Genomic DNA, 17,167 nt, shown 5'->3' with positions numbered 1-17,167 from the left:
GAAGAAAAAGAAGCAGTAAAGAGTCAGAATACCTGGATAACACTATTGGATCTACCAGTATTATTATGATTATTACTAAGTCAGATTTGACATGTCACTTAACCTCTCTGGGCCCCAATTTTCTCATATGTAAAATGGGTATAATAATACCTTTTGCATTTAACTCAGTGGTTTATTACAAGGATCAAATGAAATTTAAAATATGTATTAAAGATCAAAGTATAATTTTTTAATTTTTTTTTTGCGGTACGTGGGCCTCTCACTGTTGTGGCCTCCCCCGTTGCGGAACACAGCCTCCGGACGTGCAGGCCCAGCGGCCATGGCTCACGGGCCTAGCCGCTCCGCGGCATGTGGGATCTTCCCAGACCGGGGCACGAACCCGTGTCCCCTGCATCGGCAGGTGGACTCTCAACCACTGCGCCACGAGGGAAGCCCCCAAAGTATTTGATTTAAATAATTTTTATTATTAAAGAAATTTGAGAGTGAGTACTAAAAACAAATCCGTACGTATACAATTTTCCATGAATATCTACCTAAATAAATAGAAGATCTTCTGAGGACTCTGAGGACTGACTTCTATGAATCATAATTAAGTACCTAAAAGAAGATTAAGGGCTTTAGTTTTTGGATACTATTCTAGATGTTTCCATCGCCAAATAAACTCTTTCATTCATTATAACAATAAGCAATATAGTCATTTCAACAGAAGTAAGATTTAGCTCTCTAGGTGTATTAGGCCAGGATAGAATTACTGGAGTTTAGCCTTGAGGAGATACCCCCAGACGATTGAGGAACCAGCCAAGGTTGGTGCTGTGGTTCAAGGAACTCATCAAGGACCCAGGGGTCTTTGAGATTTCACCTCTTTCTATCCTTGGCTTGCAGCTTTCTTCCTCAAGCTCATAAGATGACTGCTGTTCCTCCAGGCACGAAGTCATTATTTCAAGTGGGAAGAAGGGGAAAGGTCAAAGGGAGATATTCATACGTGCTAGCTGAGTCTCTTTTTATTTGGAAAATGGGAGCTCTTCGGGAACTTTGACACTATAGGCTTCCACCAACATCTCATTGGTCAGATCCAGGTCACTTCATCATCCTTAGTTGTAAGGGACCCTGAGGAGATGAGCATTTATAACTTGATACATTGTCACCTTGAACAAAATTGGAGTTTGTTAATAAGAAAGAAAGGGGAGGGCTTCCCTGGTGACGCAGTGGTTAAGAATCCGCCTGCCAATGCAGGGGACACAGGTTCGAGCCCTGGTCCGGGAAGATCTCACATGCCACGGAGCAACTAAGCCCGTGTGCCACAACTACTGAGCCTGCGCTCTAGAGCCTGCGTGCCACAACTACTGAAGCCTGTGCACCTAGAGCCCGTGCTCCGCAACAAGAGAAGCCCACGTACCACAACGAAGAGTAGCCCGGCTTGCTGCAACCAGAGAAAGCCAGTGCACAGCAACGAAGACCCAATGCAGCCAAAAATAAATAAATAAATTTATAAAAAGAAAAAAAAAAGAAGAAAGAAAGGGGAATGGATATGGATAGGCAAGTAGCCATGCCTGCCACACTCCTTCAGCTAATTCTGGCATCTTTCTCAAGAGTTCTGGTGCCCAATGACAGGAAGCCCAGAAAACTGGGAGATTCTGAGTTAGTGACAGCTCTCTAAAGTGGCTTTTAGCCTAGCCTGTCTGTCTTCCCACAGTGAAGTGGGAAAAATTTCCTGGATTTTCTCTTTCCTGGTTCCTTTTCCCAGCTTAGTGGTTCCCTGATTCAGTAGCCTCACTCCTGGGGCCAGTGGATCCTGCCTGGTAAGGATCTAATCATCATCCTGGACAGACTTCCCTGACTAATCCTAGGAGCAGTTGCCTGAAATGTGCCAGGACAATTCGTTGAGCAAGATCCTTGGGTCGTCAGTGGGCTGTGAGTTGTCATGTGTATTCTTCTACCCTGGTAAAGTTATATCTTGAGGCTAACGGAGAGCACTGAGACATTCTTCTACATTGAGAAAAGTTTTCTGCCGATAATGTGATCATTAGGCATTCAGAAAGAGAGGAAAACTTTGGTTTCAAGCTGGAGAGTTTCATTGTCTTTACTTACCTCTCACCCTCCACATTTAATTGTTGGTTGAAATTACATTTCAGATTTGCACATCATACCGTCCAGATTTACCAGAGCACCGTCCACTTACTGGCTGGTTTCCCTGTGTCACCAGTGGAAATAGCCCTCAGGATGAAGGGAGTAAGCAGCTAAAAGGTAGCCTGGAGAGAGAGGATGAGGTTTGGCTCAAAGTAAGTGGCCCAAATGGATTTTTGTGAAGGCTGTGGATAGATTGTGCATGTGTGTGTGTATAAATGATGCATTGGAATGGCTTGCCAGGAGATTTCCTTTTATCATCGCAAAGTTTTTACATCTTGAATTTATTTTCATCTCTCTTTGAATGTTGGACTTCTCTTTATAAGCAATCATTTTATCAAAGTATAATATACACATAGAAAAGTACAGAAATGCACAGATCAATAATTTTCTTACAAAGTAAACATCCTCTCTAACCACCACACAGATCAAGAAACAGAAAATTAACATCACCCCCCAAAAGGCTCTCTCATTCCCCATCTCATTTATTACATGACAGAGGCATCTACTATTTTTACTTCTGCCACCATAGATTAGTTTTGCCTGTTTGCATTTTATGTAAAAAACTTTCCAGTAATGTACTATTTGTGTCTGATTCTTTCTTACTCAACTTTATTTGTGGGATTCATCGTGCTGCTTTACTTAGCAGAAAAGTTCATTTCCATTACTGTGTAGAATTCCAGTGCATGAATATGTCATACTTTATTTAACCATATTGATGGACATATAGTTTATTTCTAGGTTTTCTGTACTGTGTATTACAAATAGTTCTGCTATAAACACTTCTGTACATTTCTTTTGGTGAATGTATATAAACAATTGGATATATTTGGAACTGCTAGATCATAGTTAGGCAGCTGACCAGCTTTAGTAGATAATCTGGAATGATTTTCCACTTGGTTGTACTAGTTTATACTCCCACCAGAGGCCTATGAGTATTCCAGTTGCTTTACATTTTCACCATTACTTGATATTTAAAATATTTAAAAGTCTTCATTTTGGCCATTCTGTTGGGTATGTAAATGTACCTCCCTGAGGTTTCAATTTGTATTCACATGTTGACTAATGAGATTAGGAGACTTTTACATGTATATTGGTCATTTGTAGATTCTTCTTTTTTTTTTTTCTTTTTATCTGAAGGGCATATTAAAGTCTTTTGCTCAATTTTCTATTGGACTGTCTGTCATTTTCTTCTTAATTTATATGATTTCTTTACATTTTTCTGAATGTAAATCCTGTTCCAGTTATATGTTATTTAATATTTTGCAACACTCTGTGGCTTACTTATTTTTACTCTTAATGGTATATTTAGATGAACAGAGTTCTAAATTTTACTAAAATTCAAATTATCTTCCTTTTTCTTTATGGTTAGTGCTTGTCGTGTACTGTATTTAATAGTCTTTGCCTACCACAAAGATATACTTTCCTATGTTATCTTCTAGAAATGTTATTGTTTTACATTTTATATGTAGGTGTACAATCCATTGGAATTTTTGTGTATTGTGTGAGGTAGGGATCAAGATTTTTTCTCCCTAGACCTAGAACTACCATTACTCAAACTAAAATTTTCTTTTCCCCTCTTTGCTGCACTGTGTCACCTTTATCACAGATAAACTGGCAATATGTATGTGGAGGTCTGTTTATTGTGGAGATTCTACATCTTTTTTGTATATCTGTATACAGACTGATCTGTATATCCTTGCATCAGTGTTACACTCTTAATTACTGTACATTTTTTATGAGTCTTAAAATCAAATAATGTAAGTCTTAAACTTGTTCCTTTTTTTCCTGATTGTATTGGCTATTCTTGGTCCTCTGAATTTTCATATAAATTTTGGAATCAGCCTCAATTTTCACATAGGAAAAAAAAACCTGATGCAATTTTGACTGGGATTTTATTGAACCTCTGAGTCAATTTGGGGAGAGTTTTCTCTTTAAAATACTGTCTTCTAACATTTTCTTTGAGTTACTTAAGTCTTTAATTTCTCTTAATGTTTTATAGTTTTCTGAGAAAAAGGGAATTGAATTTTATTTATCAAATGCTTTTTCTGCCTCCACTGAGGTGACCATATTATTTTCCCCTTTGTTCTGTCACTGTCTTGGTATACATTGATAAATGTTTAAATGTTAAATCAACATTAGATACCTGGGGAAAAAAATAACAACTTGGAGGCTATGTATAATCCTTTGCCAATAGTTTTGGATCCTATTTGTGAATATTTTAAGTGTTTTTTTCATTTATATTCATTAGAGATTGGTTCCTACTTTTTTTTTTTTTTTTTAAATTTTACTATCTTGTCAGGTTTTATGATGAAGGCTAGGTTTGACTCCCAGAGTAAGTTTCCTTTTTTCACCAGTTTTCTGGAACATTTTGTGAAAGGTTGATGTTAATTTTTGAGGAATTCATCAGTAAAGCTATCTGAGTCTGTGTTTTCTTTAAGGAAAATATTTAAATATGTGTTAAAATTTTAAACCAAATATTGAAAAATTTGGGTTTTTTATTTCTTCTTAGGTCAACTTTGGTAAGTTGAGTTTTCCACCAAGTAATTAGTCCATTTTTTCTAAAATTTCGAATTTATTGGCATTAAGTTTTTTGTAATGTTCTCTTACTTTATTTGTAATATTTCCAAGCTCCCCAGGACTTTTTTCATTTATGCTATTGTTAATTTTTGGCTTCTGTCTTTTATTTTTTTGCTCAATCTTCCTAAAGATTTATCAGTTTTATTAATCTTTTATTAATGTTTTTATAGAAACAAAGAATATATATGTGTGTATATATGTATTCTTATATATATAAATATACATATATGAACATAAAAGGAAGGAAATAATGAAAATAACATTATTTCCTTCCTTTTATGTTTACATTTAACTTGCTCTACTTTTTCTACTAACTTGAGATGATGCTTAAATAATTAATTTTTAGCTTCTTTCTTTTTAAAATATGTGCATTAAGGCCACAAGTTTCCTTCTAAGTGTGACTTTAGCGACATACTACAAGTTTCACATCTTATTTCTGTTATCCAGTTCAAACATATTTTCTAATTTTTATTTAATTTTTTGATCCCTGAGTTATTTATAAGTATGCTGATGAACTTCCAAACATTTATGGATTTTCTGGTTACCTTTTTATTTTTGACTTATAGCTAGAGTCTTCTGTGGTCAAAGATTATATTTGGTATGGTTTCAAACCTTTTTAATTTGTTGACCCTTGAATTACGGAATAGCATCTGGTTAATATTGATAAATATTACATGTACTTTGAAAGAAATATGTAATCTGAAATTATTGGATATAGCATTCTATATATTTAACATAGATCAAGTTCATCCATCATGTCATTAAAATTTCCTATATCATATATATAATCTATGATATATACATATTTTCCCTGATATTTTGTATACTATTTCCATCAGTTACTGTGAGATATGGGTCAGACTTTCTTACCATAGTCTTGAATTTGTCTGTTTCTCTTATTTTTGTCAGTTTTTGATTTATATATTTTGAAACTATATTATTAAATATGCAGGCAATTCTCACTTTGTAGTGTGGGACCACAAAATGACCATGTATCCTAAAACTATACAAAGCAAACTCAGTAATGATGGGAAAAATTATAATAGTTACATGACCTTTTTGACACGATATTAAAAACTCTCTTATTTTCAGAAATATATGTGAAAGGAGGTGAAAAAATAGTAAATTTTAGTTCATTATAATTTAAAAAAACATTACAAACAGAGAATTAAAGTGTTTCATTTCTTTGTTTAAAAAAAAGAAAACTACCAAGTATAGTTTGAACAGTGCTTGCCTTTTTTTTTTTTTTTTTGCTTCATATGACTTACATTACAAAGCAAGCAGTTTTTCTGTGCCTTTGTGAATTGTCATATTCCTTTCTAAGTTTGAGCAGCTTCCAACATTTTATAGTACTTTGCACTTTTAATGTTATGAAGCGTCTCTGAGAGTTCTTTTAATGTGAATTTTTTCTTGGCATCATTTCCTCTGGGACATCTTCATCCTTTTTGTCACAACCACTTTTCTCATTTTTGCTGATCATTTCACTTTCACTATCCTCTGGCTGCAAATCCAGTCTCTCAAATGGCAGCAGCATCAGCATTCCCACACTCAGCTCTTTCGTCTATAACTCTATTTACCTTTAATTCAAATTTCACCTCAAGCATTATAATTTTTTGTTTCTTTGCTGTACTATCATCCTTGCTGGCTGATCCCCTCTTTTGATTATCCATGTTTGTGAAATGTCACGTGGGTAAAATGTCACTGGGAGATGAGGCAACACACATGCACACTTTTCTGCCTCTGTGTGAACTGAATAACAGATACACAGTAAACGATCAATGACAGTTTGAAAGAAGTGATGTAATTGGTCACTGATCATGATGCTCAGTTGTTACTTACATGGTGATTTGTGGATGGAAAGACTATTAATGGAGTTTGTACTTTCTACAGTTACAATTATTTTTTGGTAACTGAAATTTGAATCATATCGTTGGGACTCTGGTATTATATAACTAAATTGTGATAACTGATATTTTTGTATATGGAAACTGTGTAAAGTGAAACTACTGTCAGTAGATAATTTTAGAATTTTTATATCTTCCTGGTGGATTATCTCTTCTAACACTAAGAAACGTCTCTTTATCTCTAAGAATATTTTTTTAATAGATCTTTATTGGAGTGTAACTGCTTCACAATACTGTGTTAGTTTCTGTTGCACAACAAAGCGAATCAGCCGTATGCATACCCATGTCCCCATATCCCCTCCCTCTTGAGCCTCCCTCCGAATCCTCCTCTCCCTCCCCTCTAGGTCATTGCATAGCACCGACCTTATCTCCCTGAGCTATGCTGCTTCTTTCCACTAGCTATTTTACATTAGGTAGTGTATATAGGTCAATGCTACTCTCACTTCGCCCCAGCTTCCCCCTGACCCCAGGTCATCAAGTCCATTCTCTATGTCTACATCTTTCTTACTGCCCTGAAAATAGCTTCATCAGTACCATTTTTTAAAATTTAGATTCCATATATGTGCGTTAGCATACAGTATTTGTTTTTCTCTTTCTGACTTACTTCACTCTGTATAACAGACTCCAGGTCCATCCACCTCACTACAAATAACTCAATTTCGTTTCTTTTAGTGACTGAGAAATATTCCATTGTATATATGTGCCACACCTTCTTTATCCATTTATCTGTCGATGGACATTTAGGTTGGTTCCATGTCCTGGTTATTGTAAATACTGCTGCAGTGAACATTGTGGTACATGTCTCTTTTTGAATTATGGTTTTCTCAGGGTATATGCCCAGTAGTGGGATTGCTGGGTCATATGGTAGTTCTATTTTTAGTTTTTTAAGGAACCTCCATACTGTTTTCCATAGTGGTTGTATCAATTTACATTCCCACCAACACTGCAGGAAGGTTCCCTTTTCACCACATGCTTTCTAGCATTTATTGTTTCTAGGTTTTTTGATAATGGCCATTCTGACTGGCCTGTGGTGATACCTCACTATAGTTTTGATTTACATTTCTCTAATAATTAGTGATGTTGAGCAGCTTTTCATGTGCCTCTTGGCCATCTGTATGTCTTCCTTGGTGAAATGTCTATTTAGGTCTTCCAACCATTTTTTAATTGGATTGTTTGTTTTTTTGATATTGAGCTCCATGAGCTGTTTATACATTTTGGAGAGTAATCCTTTGTCTGTTGTTTCATGTGCAAATATTTTCTCCCATTCTGAGCATTGTCTTTTTGTCTTGTTTATGGTTTCCTTTGCTGTGCAAAAGCTTTTAAGTTTAATTAAGTCCCATTTGTTTATTTTTGTTTTTATTTCCATTACTCTAGGAGGTGTGTCAAAAAATATCTTGCTGTAGATTATGTCAAAGAGTGTTTTTCCTGTGTTTTCTTCTAAGTGTTTTATAGTGTCTGGTCTTACATTTAGGTCTTTAATCCATTTGGAGTTTATTTTTGTGTATGGTGTTAGGTCGTGTTCTAATTTCATTCTTTTACATGTAGCTGTCCAGTTTTCCCAGCACCACTTATTGAAGAGACTGTCTTTTCTCCATTGTATATTCTTGTCTCCTTTGTTGTAAATTAGGTGACCATATGTGCGTGGGTTTATCTCTGAGCATTCTGTCCTGTACCACTGATCTATATTTCTGTTTTTGTGCCAGTACCGTACTGTCTTGATATACTGTATAGTTTGAGATCAGGGAGACTGATTCCTCCAACTCCGTTTTTCTTTCTCAAGTTCGCTTTGGCTATTTGGGGTCTTTTGTGTTTCTATACAAATTGTAAACTTTTTTGTTCTAATTCTGTGAAGAATGCCAATTGGTAGTTTGATAGAGATTGCATTGAATCTGTAGATTGCTTTGGGTAGTATAGTCATTTTCACAATATTGATTCTTCCAATCCAAGAACGTGGTATATTTCTCCATCAGTTTATGTCATCATCGATTTCTTTCATCTGTTGTTTTATAGTTTTTTGAGTAAGTCTTTCACCTCCTTAGGCAGGTTTATTACTAGGTATTTTATTCATTTTGTTGTGATGGTAAATGGGATTGTTTCCTAAATTTCTGTTTCTAATTTTTCATTGTTGGTGTATAGGAATGCCAGAGATTTCTGCGCATTCATTTTGTATCCTGTAACCTCACCAAATTCACTGATTAGTTCTAGTAGTTTTCTGGTGGCATATTTAGGATTTTCTAGGTATAGTATCATGCCATCTGCAAACAGTGACAGTTTTACTTCTTCTTTTCCAATTTGTACTCCTCTTATTTCTTTTTCTTCTCTGATTGTCATGGCTAGTACTTCCAAAATTATGTTGAATAAGAGTGGCAAGAGCGGATATCCTTGTCCTGTTCCTGATCTTAGTGGAAATGCTTTCAGTTTTTCACCATTGCGTATGATGCTTGCTGTGGGTTTGTCATATATGGCCTTTATTATGTTGAGGTAGATTCACTCTATGCCCATTTTCTTGAGAGTTTTTATCATAAATTGGTGTTGAATTTTGTCAAAAGCTTTTTCTGCATCTATTGAGATGATTGTATGGTTTTTATTCCTTAATTTGATAATGTGGTGTATCACACTGATTGATTTGTGTATATTGAAAAATCATTGCATCCCTGGGATAAATCTCACTTGATCATGGTATATGATCCTTTTAATATGTTGTTGGATTCTGATTGCTAGTATTTTGTTGAGGATTTTTGCATCTATGTTCATCATTGTTATTGGTCTATAATTTTCTTTTTTTGTGATATCTTTTTCTGCTTTTGGTATCAGGGTGATGGCGGCTTTGTAGAATGAATTTGGGAGTGTTTCTCCCTCTGCAATTTTTTGGAAGAGTTTGAGAATGGTGTGTGTTAACTCTTCTCTTAATGTTTGATAGAATTTGCCTGTAGAGCCCTCTGGTCCTGGACTTCTGTTTGTTGGAAGATTTTAAATTACAATTTTAATTTCATGTCTTGTGATAGGTCTGTTTATATTTTCTAATTCTTCCTAGTTCAGTCTTGGAAAATTGTACCTTTCCAAGAATTTGTCTGTTTCTTCATGGTTGTCCATTTTATTGGCATATAGTTGTTGGTAGTAGTCTCTTGTAGTCCTCTGTATTTCTGTGGTGTCAGTTGTGATTTCTCCTTTTTCATTTCTAATTTTATTGATACGCATCCTCTTCCTTTTTTTCTTGATGAGTCTGGCTAAGAGTTTATCAATTTTATCTTCTCCAGAATCAGTTGTTAGTTTTATTGATCTTTGCTATTGTTTTCTTCATTTCTATTTCATTTATACCTGCTCTGATCTTTATGAGTTCTTTCCTTCTATTGACTTTGGGTTTTCTTTGTTCTTCTTTTTCTAGTTGTCTTAAGTGTAGGGTGAGATTGTTTATCTGAGATTTTTCTTGTTTCTTGAGATGAGATTGAATTGCTATAAACTTCCCTCTTAGAACTGCTTTTGCTGCATCCCATAGCTATTGGGTCATCGTGTTTTTGTTGTCATTTGTTTCTATCTATTTTTTAAATTTCTTCTTTGATTTCTTCAGTGATCTCTTGGTTATTTAGTAGCACACTGTTTAGCCTCCATATATTTGTGGGGTTTTTTCCTTTTTTTCCCCATGTAATTGATTTCTAATCTCATAGCATGTGGTTGGAAAAGACGCTTGATATGATTTCAGTTTTCTTAAATTTTCCAAGCTTGATTTGTGACCCAAGATGTGATCTATCCTGGAGAATGTTCCATGTGCATTTGAGAAGAAAGTGTATTCTGCCACTTTCAGGTGGAATGTCCTATAAATATCAATTAAGTCTATCTGGTTTATTGTGTCATTTAAAGCTTGTGTTTCCTTATTTGTTTTCTGTCTGGATGATCTGTCCATTGGTGTAAGTGGGGTGTTAAAGTTCTCCACTATTATTGTGTTACTGTCTATTTCCCCTTTTATGGCTGTTAGCATTTGCCTTATGTATTGAGGTACTCCTATGTTGGGTGCATAAACATTTATAATTGTTATATCTTCTTCTTGATTGATCTTGATCATTATGTATTGTCCCTCCTTATCTCTTACAACAGTCTTTATTTTAAAGTCTATTTTGTCTGATATGAGAACTGCTACTCCAGCTTTCTTTTGATTTCCATTTGCATGGTATATCTTTTCCATCCCTTCACTTTCAATCTGTATGTGTCTCTAGGTCTGAAGTGGATCTCTTGTAGACAGCATATATATGGGTCTTGTTTTCGTATCCATTCGGCCAGTCTGTGTCTTTTGGTTGGGACACTTAATCTGTTTGCATTCAAGGTTATCATTGATATGTATGTTCCTATTACCATTTTCTTAATTGTTTTGGGTTTGTTTTTGTGGGTCTTTTTCTCTTCATGTGTTTCCTGCCTAGAGAATTTTCTTTAGCATTTGTTGTAGAGCTGGTTTGGTGGTGCTTAATTCTCTTAGCTTTTGCATGTTTGTAAAGCTTTGATTTCTCTGTCAAATCTGAATGAGATCCTTGCTGGGTAGAGTACTTGGTTGTAGGTTTTTCTCTTTCACCTTTTTAAGTATTTCCTGCCACTCCCTTCTTGCCTGCAGAGTTTCCACTGAAAAATCAGCTGATTACCTTATGGGGATTCCTTTGTATGTTATTTTTTGTTTTTCCCTTGCTGCTTTTAATATTTTTTCTTTGAATTTAATTTTTGTTAGTTTGATTAATATGGGTCTTGGTGTGTTTTTCCTAGGGTTTATCCCGTATGGCACTCTCTGTGCTTCCTGCACTTGGGTAACTATTTCCTTTCCCATGTTAGGGAAGTTTTTGACTATAATCTCTTCAAATGTTTTCTCAGACCCTTTCTTTTTCTCTTCTTCTTCTGGGACCCCTATAATTCGAATGTTGGTGCATTTAGTGTTGTCCCAGAGATCTCTGAGATTGTCGTCAGTTCTTTTCATTCTTTTTTCTTTATTCTACTCCTCAACAGTTATTTCCACCATTTTGTCTTCCAGCTCACTTATTCGTTCTTCTGCCTCAGTTATTCTGTTATTGATTCCTTCTAGTGTTTTTTTTTTTTCATTTCATTTATTGTGTTGTTCATCTCTGTTTGTTCTTTAGTTCTTCTAGATCTTTGTTAAACATTTCTTGTATTTTCTCAGTCCATGCCTCCATTCTATTTCTGAGATTCTGGATCATCTTTACTATCATTACTCTGAATTGTTTTTCAGTTAGATTGCCTGCTTCCTCTTCATTTATTTGGTCTTGTAGGCTTTTACCTTGCTCCTTCAGCTGTGATATATATTTTGCCATCTCATTTTTTTTTTTTAATGGGTGAGATTTTGTTCCTGTTTTACTGGTTGTTTGGCCTGAGGTTTCCAACGCTGGAGTTTGTAGGCTGTTGGGTAGAGCTGGGTCCAGGTGCTGAGATGAGGACCTCTATGAGACCTCACTCTGATGAATATTCCCTGGGGTCTGAGGTTCTCTGTCAGTGCAGTGGTTCAGACTCAGAGATCCCACCACAGAGCTTTGGCCTGACCCCCGGCTCATGAACCAAGCAAGCTACATAGGGTGGCAGAAAAAAAAAAAAAAGAACAATAACAAAGTAAAAAATAAAATTAGACTAGGAAACTAACAGATATGTTGGAAAGAATATAAAAATAAAAATATAAATGAATCAACAACTGGAAGGTACAATTGTACCACGATAGTAGAAAAGAGGAGGACAGAAAAAAAAAAAGCAAAAGCAAAAGGGGGAAAGGCCTTTGCTGTGGGTGGTGGGACTTAAGCAAGGGCGAGGTTTGGGCAGTGGGAAGGGCCTATGCTTAGGACCCACAGGCCTGGAAAAGGCCCTGGGAGCTGTAGGGGGAAGGGACCCAGGCGTGTCCCCCACCTCTGGTCTCAGAGAGTGGAGGACCTCACCTGGGAGCTCAGCAGGCTTCCTTGACTCAGGTGGGTGGGGCAAATGCCCTCCTCTCCTCTCCTGCTCCTCTGGTCATGGAGGGCCCCTCCCGCCTGCCTCTCCTGATCTCCCCCGCCTCCCTCATATGCCCCCAGGGCCCACGCAGCCTGGAGGGGGTGGGTACCAGCCTGGGAGCTCAGCAGGCTCCCCAAGCCCAAGTGAGAGGGGCAATCGCCCTCCACTCCTCTCCCATTTCTCCCAGAGGGCCCCTCCCACCTGCCTCTCCTGATGTCCCAGGACTCAGGGGCACTGGTCCTGTCTGGCCTCCACTTCTCCTCCGCCCTCAGTCCCTCCATGTCCTACTGGTTCACTTGGGCGTTCCTCCCATCTCCTTGGGCGTCAGGGTCCCTCACCAGCAGCTGGCAGGTGCCATAGTTCTGGGGAGACATTAACTCATCGTCTTTCCACACTGCCATCTTGACTCCACCTATCGCTAAGAATATTTTTTGCTGTACTGTAAACTTTGTCTGATATTAGTATAGCTATACCTTTTTGTTAAATTGCATATTGTTTCCTCTTCCATCCTATTACTTTTAATCTTTCTGTGCAATTATATTTAATATGCTTTGTTTGAAGTCAACATATCTTTACATATATAAATAAATCTAAATCTAACAAATCTCTATATAAATAAATCTAAAATTCTCTATTTTCCAATTACAGCAGTATTTAGTCTAATTACATTTAATGTAATTAATGATGCTTAGTTTTAAATCTACCAACAAACCATTTGTTATCCACTTGTTCCATATGCTCTCTGTTTTTTTCTCTTTCTTGCCCTTTTTAGATTAAATAAGTAGTTTTATTATTTTATGTCCCATTCTATCAGTTTACTAGTTATACTTTTATTTTATTCTCTATCTTTTTTACCCTCGAGATTTCAATGTGGGTCCTTAACCGGTTAGAGTCTGCTATGAATTAGCTCTCTCACAGTTTCATAATCAATGAGTAACTTAGAATGCTTTGTCTCTATTTTCTGTTTCCTGGCTTTTTTAAGTTAAAATGATTTAAAATTACCTAATATTTACCTTTCCAGTGCTCTTTGGTCCTTTCTACATTTCTATGCTTTCCTCATTTTTATTTAGCTTGAAGAAATCCATTTATTATTATTTTTTAACATGAATCTGCTGGCAGTGAGTTCTTCCAGTTTTTGTGTAGCTTAAAATATCTTTATTCGACATTTATTTTCAAAGAGTATCTTTGCTTGGTATAGAATTCTAGGTGGCCAGTTGTTGTTTTCAAGAATTCGAAGATGTTATTTCATTGCCTTTTTACCTATATACTTTCTTTGGAGAGTTAGCTGTACCATCTGATGTACATTACTTTGAAGGCAATGTCTTTTATTCTCTGGTGCTTTTAACATAATCTCTTTGTCGTTTGTCTTCAACAGTTTTAGTATGATATTCCTAAGCCTGTTTTTCTTTGCATATATCTGGCTAACTGTTTGTCAGTCTTCTTGAATCTGTAGCTTAATGTCTTTACTTGCCCTTCCTTTTTTGGACACCAAATTACATACATCAGAGCTTTTTGCTGTTTATATTTTGTTCCTTTTCTCTTTGTTCTATTTTTCATTCTTTTTTTTCTCCATGCTGCAGTCTGATTATCTTATGCTGACATATCTTCTGTTTCACTAATCCCAAATTTTACACCATATAATTGGCTGTTAAACTGTTTATTATATTATTAGTATCAGTCATTTTATTTTTAATTCTAGAATACGTATTTATTCCTATAGGTTCTCATTTTCTTTAAAATTCTCCATCCTGTAGTCTATTTTAAAAATATATTAATCACAATCATTTTAACATCTGTGTCTGATAATACTAATATCTTGGTGACCTGAGGTCTGTTCATGTTGACTTTTATTTCTTAATTCTCATTCATTTAGGCATATCTCCTGTCATACTGAATAGTGTCTTAACTGAATATCAGACACTGAAAAATTGTGTAGGCTCTGACTAATGATATCTTCCTTTTAAGATGATTTACTTTAAAAAATGTATAATAAAATTTGGGAAAGAGCACCTTAACTTCGTCAGTACTTAAGTTGACTCAAGCTTGTGCTTCTGTATTAATGAGGCCTGAAATGTTTCATAGTTCCTTTTCTCCTAAGGCCTAGTCCTTCAGGGGTCTCAACTAATTGGGTCTTCTACCTTGATTGTCTCTGAAGCACAATTTCTATTTCCTCAGCAATATGTGTCTGCTAAAAGTTCTATTTAGCTTTTTGGTCTTTAATCTACCCATTTCTGCTTAGCTTCTTATACTCTTATTCTTCATGTTTAGAATTTGAAAACACCTCAGTGGCAATAGTGACACAGAATGTTAGGTTATCTTCAATGGTTTCTTTCTTTTTGAGTCTCTTCAGTCCTGACTGCCTTAGTTGCTCTCAAATGCTTTCAAACCTTTTTTTTTTTTACTTTATTCATTTCTTGTAATTGTTCTTTTCAGGAGTAGATGTTCTACTATAAGTTACTTCTTTATACCTGGAAGCAAAAATCTCCAACTGGAATTTTTTAAATGTATGTCATTTAGCTACCATATATATTTTAGGTTTGCACTCTGTTCTTCTTACAGGAGATATAGGAGTAATAGTACTTGTGTAAGAAAAAAATCATGAATATCATTGAATGTTAACATATAAAAACTTAAGAAAATTTAGTTTTCACAAATCCACATGATACTAAATAAATTAGGAAGTGATATTAAAAAATAAGCTGATTAAGTTTTTTTCAAAGTTTTCTGAGGACTGAAGGATTTCTGACTCTTTATTATGCCTTTTATATTACTTTAATCTTGATTTGATATACAAATATGATTTGTATGCAATAGATCAGAGACAAATTTGTTACAGTGAGAAACAACTGTACTGGAAAACATTAGCCTTGAAAATATCTTTCCAAAATCTTTCCTTTACTGGCTACTTGCCCAACAAAATTTCTATCATTTTAGTCCACATTTACTAAGGTAACTTGTCTCTCTTATCTTTCCTTATTATTATTATTTTTTTAAATCTGGGATAAATAGACCAAAATATGAGAACTTTCTCTTACATAGAATAAAATGTAGATTCTTTTTATTATTTACAATAATAAGCACATTTTAAAGCCCTTTATAGTTTACAGTGTGCATTCTCAACACTTTTTTATTTGAACCCCATAATAGTCCTGTGAGTTTGGCAAAGTAGGTGTTTTCATATTTTACAGATTGGGAAAAGAGGAATCAAAGACTCAAGGTGCTTTTTCTACATCACCCAAGAATAAAAGGGTAAACCTGAAGTTCAAACACATGCCTATTGCTCTAATCCCATGTTTATTTCTCTACACAATGTTGCCTCATTCAGTCAACATTCATTATGCACCTGCAATATGCCAAACCCAGAAATAAGCACTGGGGATAAGCAGGGAAATACGACATGAGCAAGAAAACAAATTAAAACATATGTGGAATGGAAGAAAAGGTTTCCTGTCTTTTGTTGGATTTCTTCTAAATTCTTCAAAGATATCTGTGGATCTAGTTCTCAGGAGTTATTAAGTGCATAGTGTAAACTCCAGGTACCATTAAGGAATAGAGAAAGAAACAGAAGGCATGATCCTTCCCAGAAAGTGCTTTGGGTCTGAGCAATATAGACAACAAATGAAGCAATCTGAGAAGCAGACGTTCAACAGAGTACTTGTTGTTTGCTTTCACAAGGAGCCCATCAGCATATGCAAAATCATATGTTCATGTTTATTTTCATGGCTGTTCTAAAATGTCTCCAATTAAGAATGGTCTCGCTCAAGCTGGACTGGTTAGCAGTCCTAACTGAAACCACCACATGGTCATCGTATTTTAAATACCAGGGTCCTCCACATTAGTTATAAATTATGGACCACTGTCTAGAAACCCTGGCTACATAAAACCTAAAGCCTGTTAACTATAATTTCCTCCTTTTCTTTGTTTGAGTTCAACTAGCCACACACTGAATATGAATCTTCAACAGAAAATGCAGTGTATATTTAACTGATTGGATTTCAAAAAAGAGAATCCCTAAAACCAGGCACTAAAGAGGAGAGGATAGAGAGAAACACATTTATTGAGATTTAATATGTTCCAGATATCTTATTATCAATTCTTACATGAATTTTTAATCAGAGATATGACTTTTCTGATTCTAAAAATGATTATCTGAAAACTCAGAGATGCTAAGCATTACATAGCTAGTAGAGGTATAGATAGGATTCAAATTCAAGTCCAACTTATTCCAAAACCAGTGTTTTTTCCTCTATACCAAGGGTTGGGAAATATTTTCTGTAAAGATCCAAATAACAAATATTTTAGGGTTTGTGGGCTATATGGTTTCTGTCACAGCTACTTAACACTGCTGTTGTAGAATAAAAGCAGCCATAGACAATACATACATGAATGAGCATGGCTGTGCTCTAATAAAATTATACTTATGAACACCAAAATTTCAGTTTCATATGATTTTCACATTATTCACACTATTTTTCTTTGAATTTTTTCAACCATTTGAAAATGCAAAAACCATTCTTAGCTCACAGACCGTACGAAAAACAGGCAGTGGGTCAGATTTGGCTCATGAGCTGTAGTGTGCTGACCTCTGC

The 17,167-nt window shown here is 35.5% G+C and overlaps 1 protein-coding gene across 4 annotated transcripts in view; it reads left to right on the top strand.

Annotated features, from left to right (window-relative positions):
* The window catches only part of PAPPA2 (pappalysin 2), a 285,263-nt gene that overhangs the window by 138,186 nt on the left and 129,910 nt on the right, over nt 1-17,167 (top strand). For all 4 annotated transcript variants that reach the window (XM_060132723.1, XM_060132713.1, XM_060132703.1 and 1 more), the window contains exon 11: nt 2,133-2,279. In XM_060132723.1, coding sequence (XP_059988706.1) covers nt 2,133-2,279 — 147 coding nt within the window. The remainder of the gene's footprint in view (nt 1-2,132; nt 2,280-17,167) is intronic.

The sequence above is a fragment of the Lagenorhynchus albirostris genome, chromosome 2, assembly GCF_949774975.1.
Source record: "Lagenorhynchus albirostris chromosome 2, mLagAlb1.1, whole genome shotgun sequence".
In the NCBI taxonomy this organism is placed as follows: domain Eukaryota; kingdom Metazoa; phylum Chordata; class Mammalia; order Artiodactyla; family Delphinidae; genus Lagenorhynchus; species Lagenorhynchus albirostris.
The sequence above is the reverse complement of the archived record's forward strand: the minus strand, read 5'-3'. Positions and strand labels throughout refer to the sequence as shown.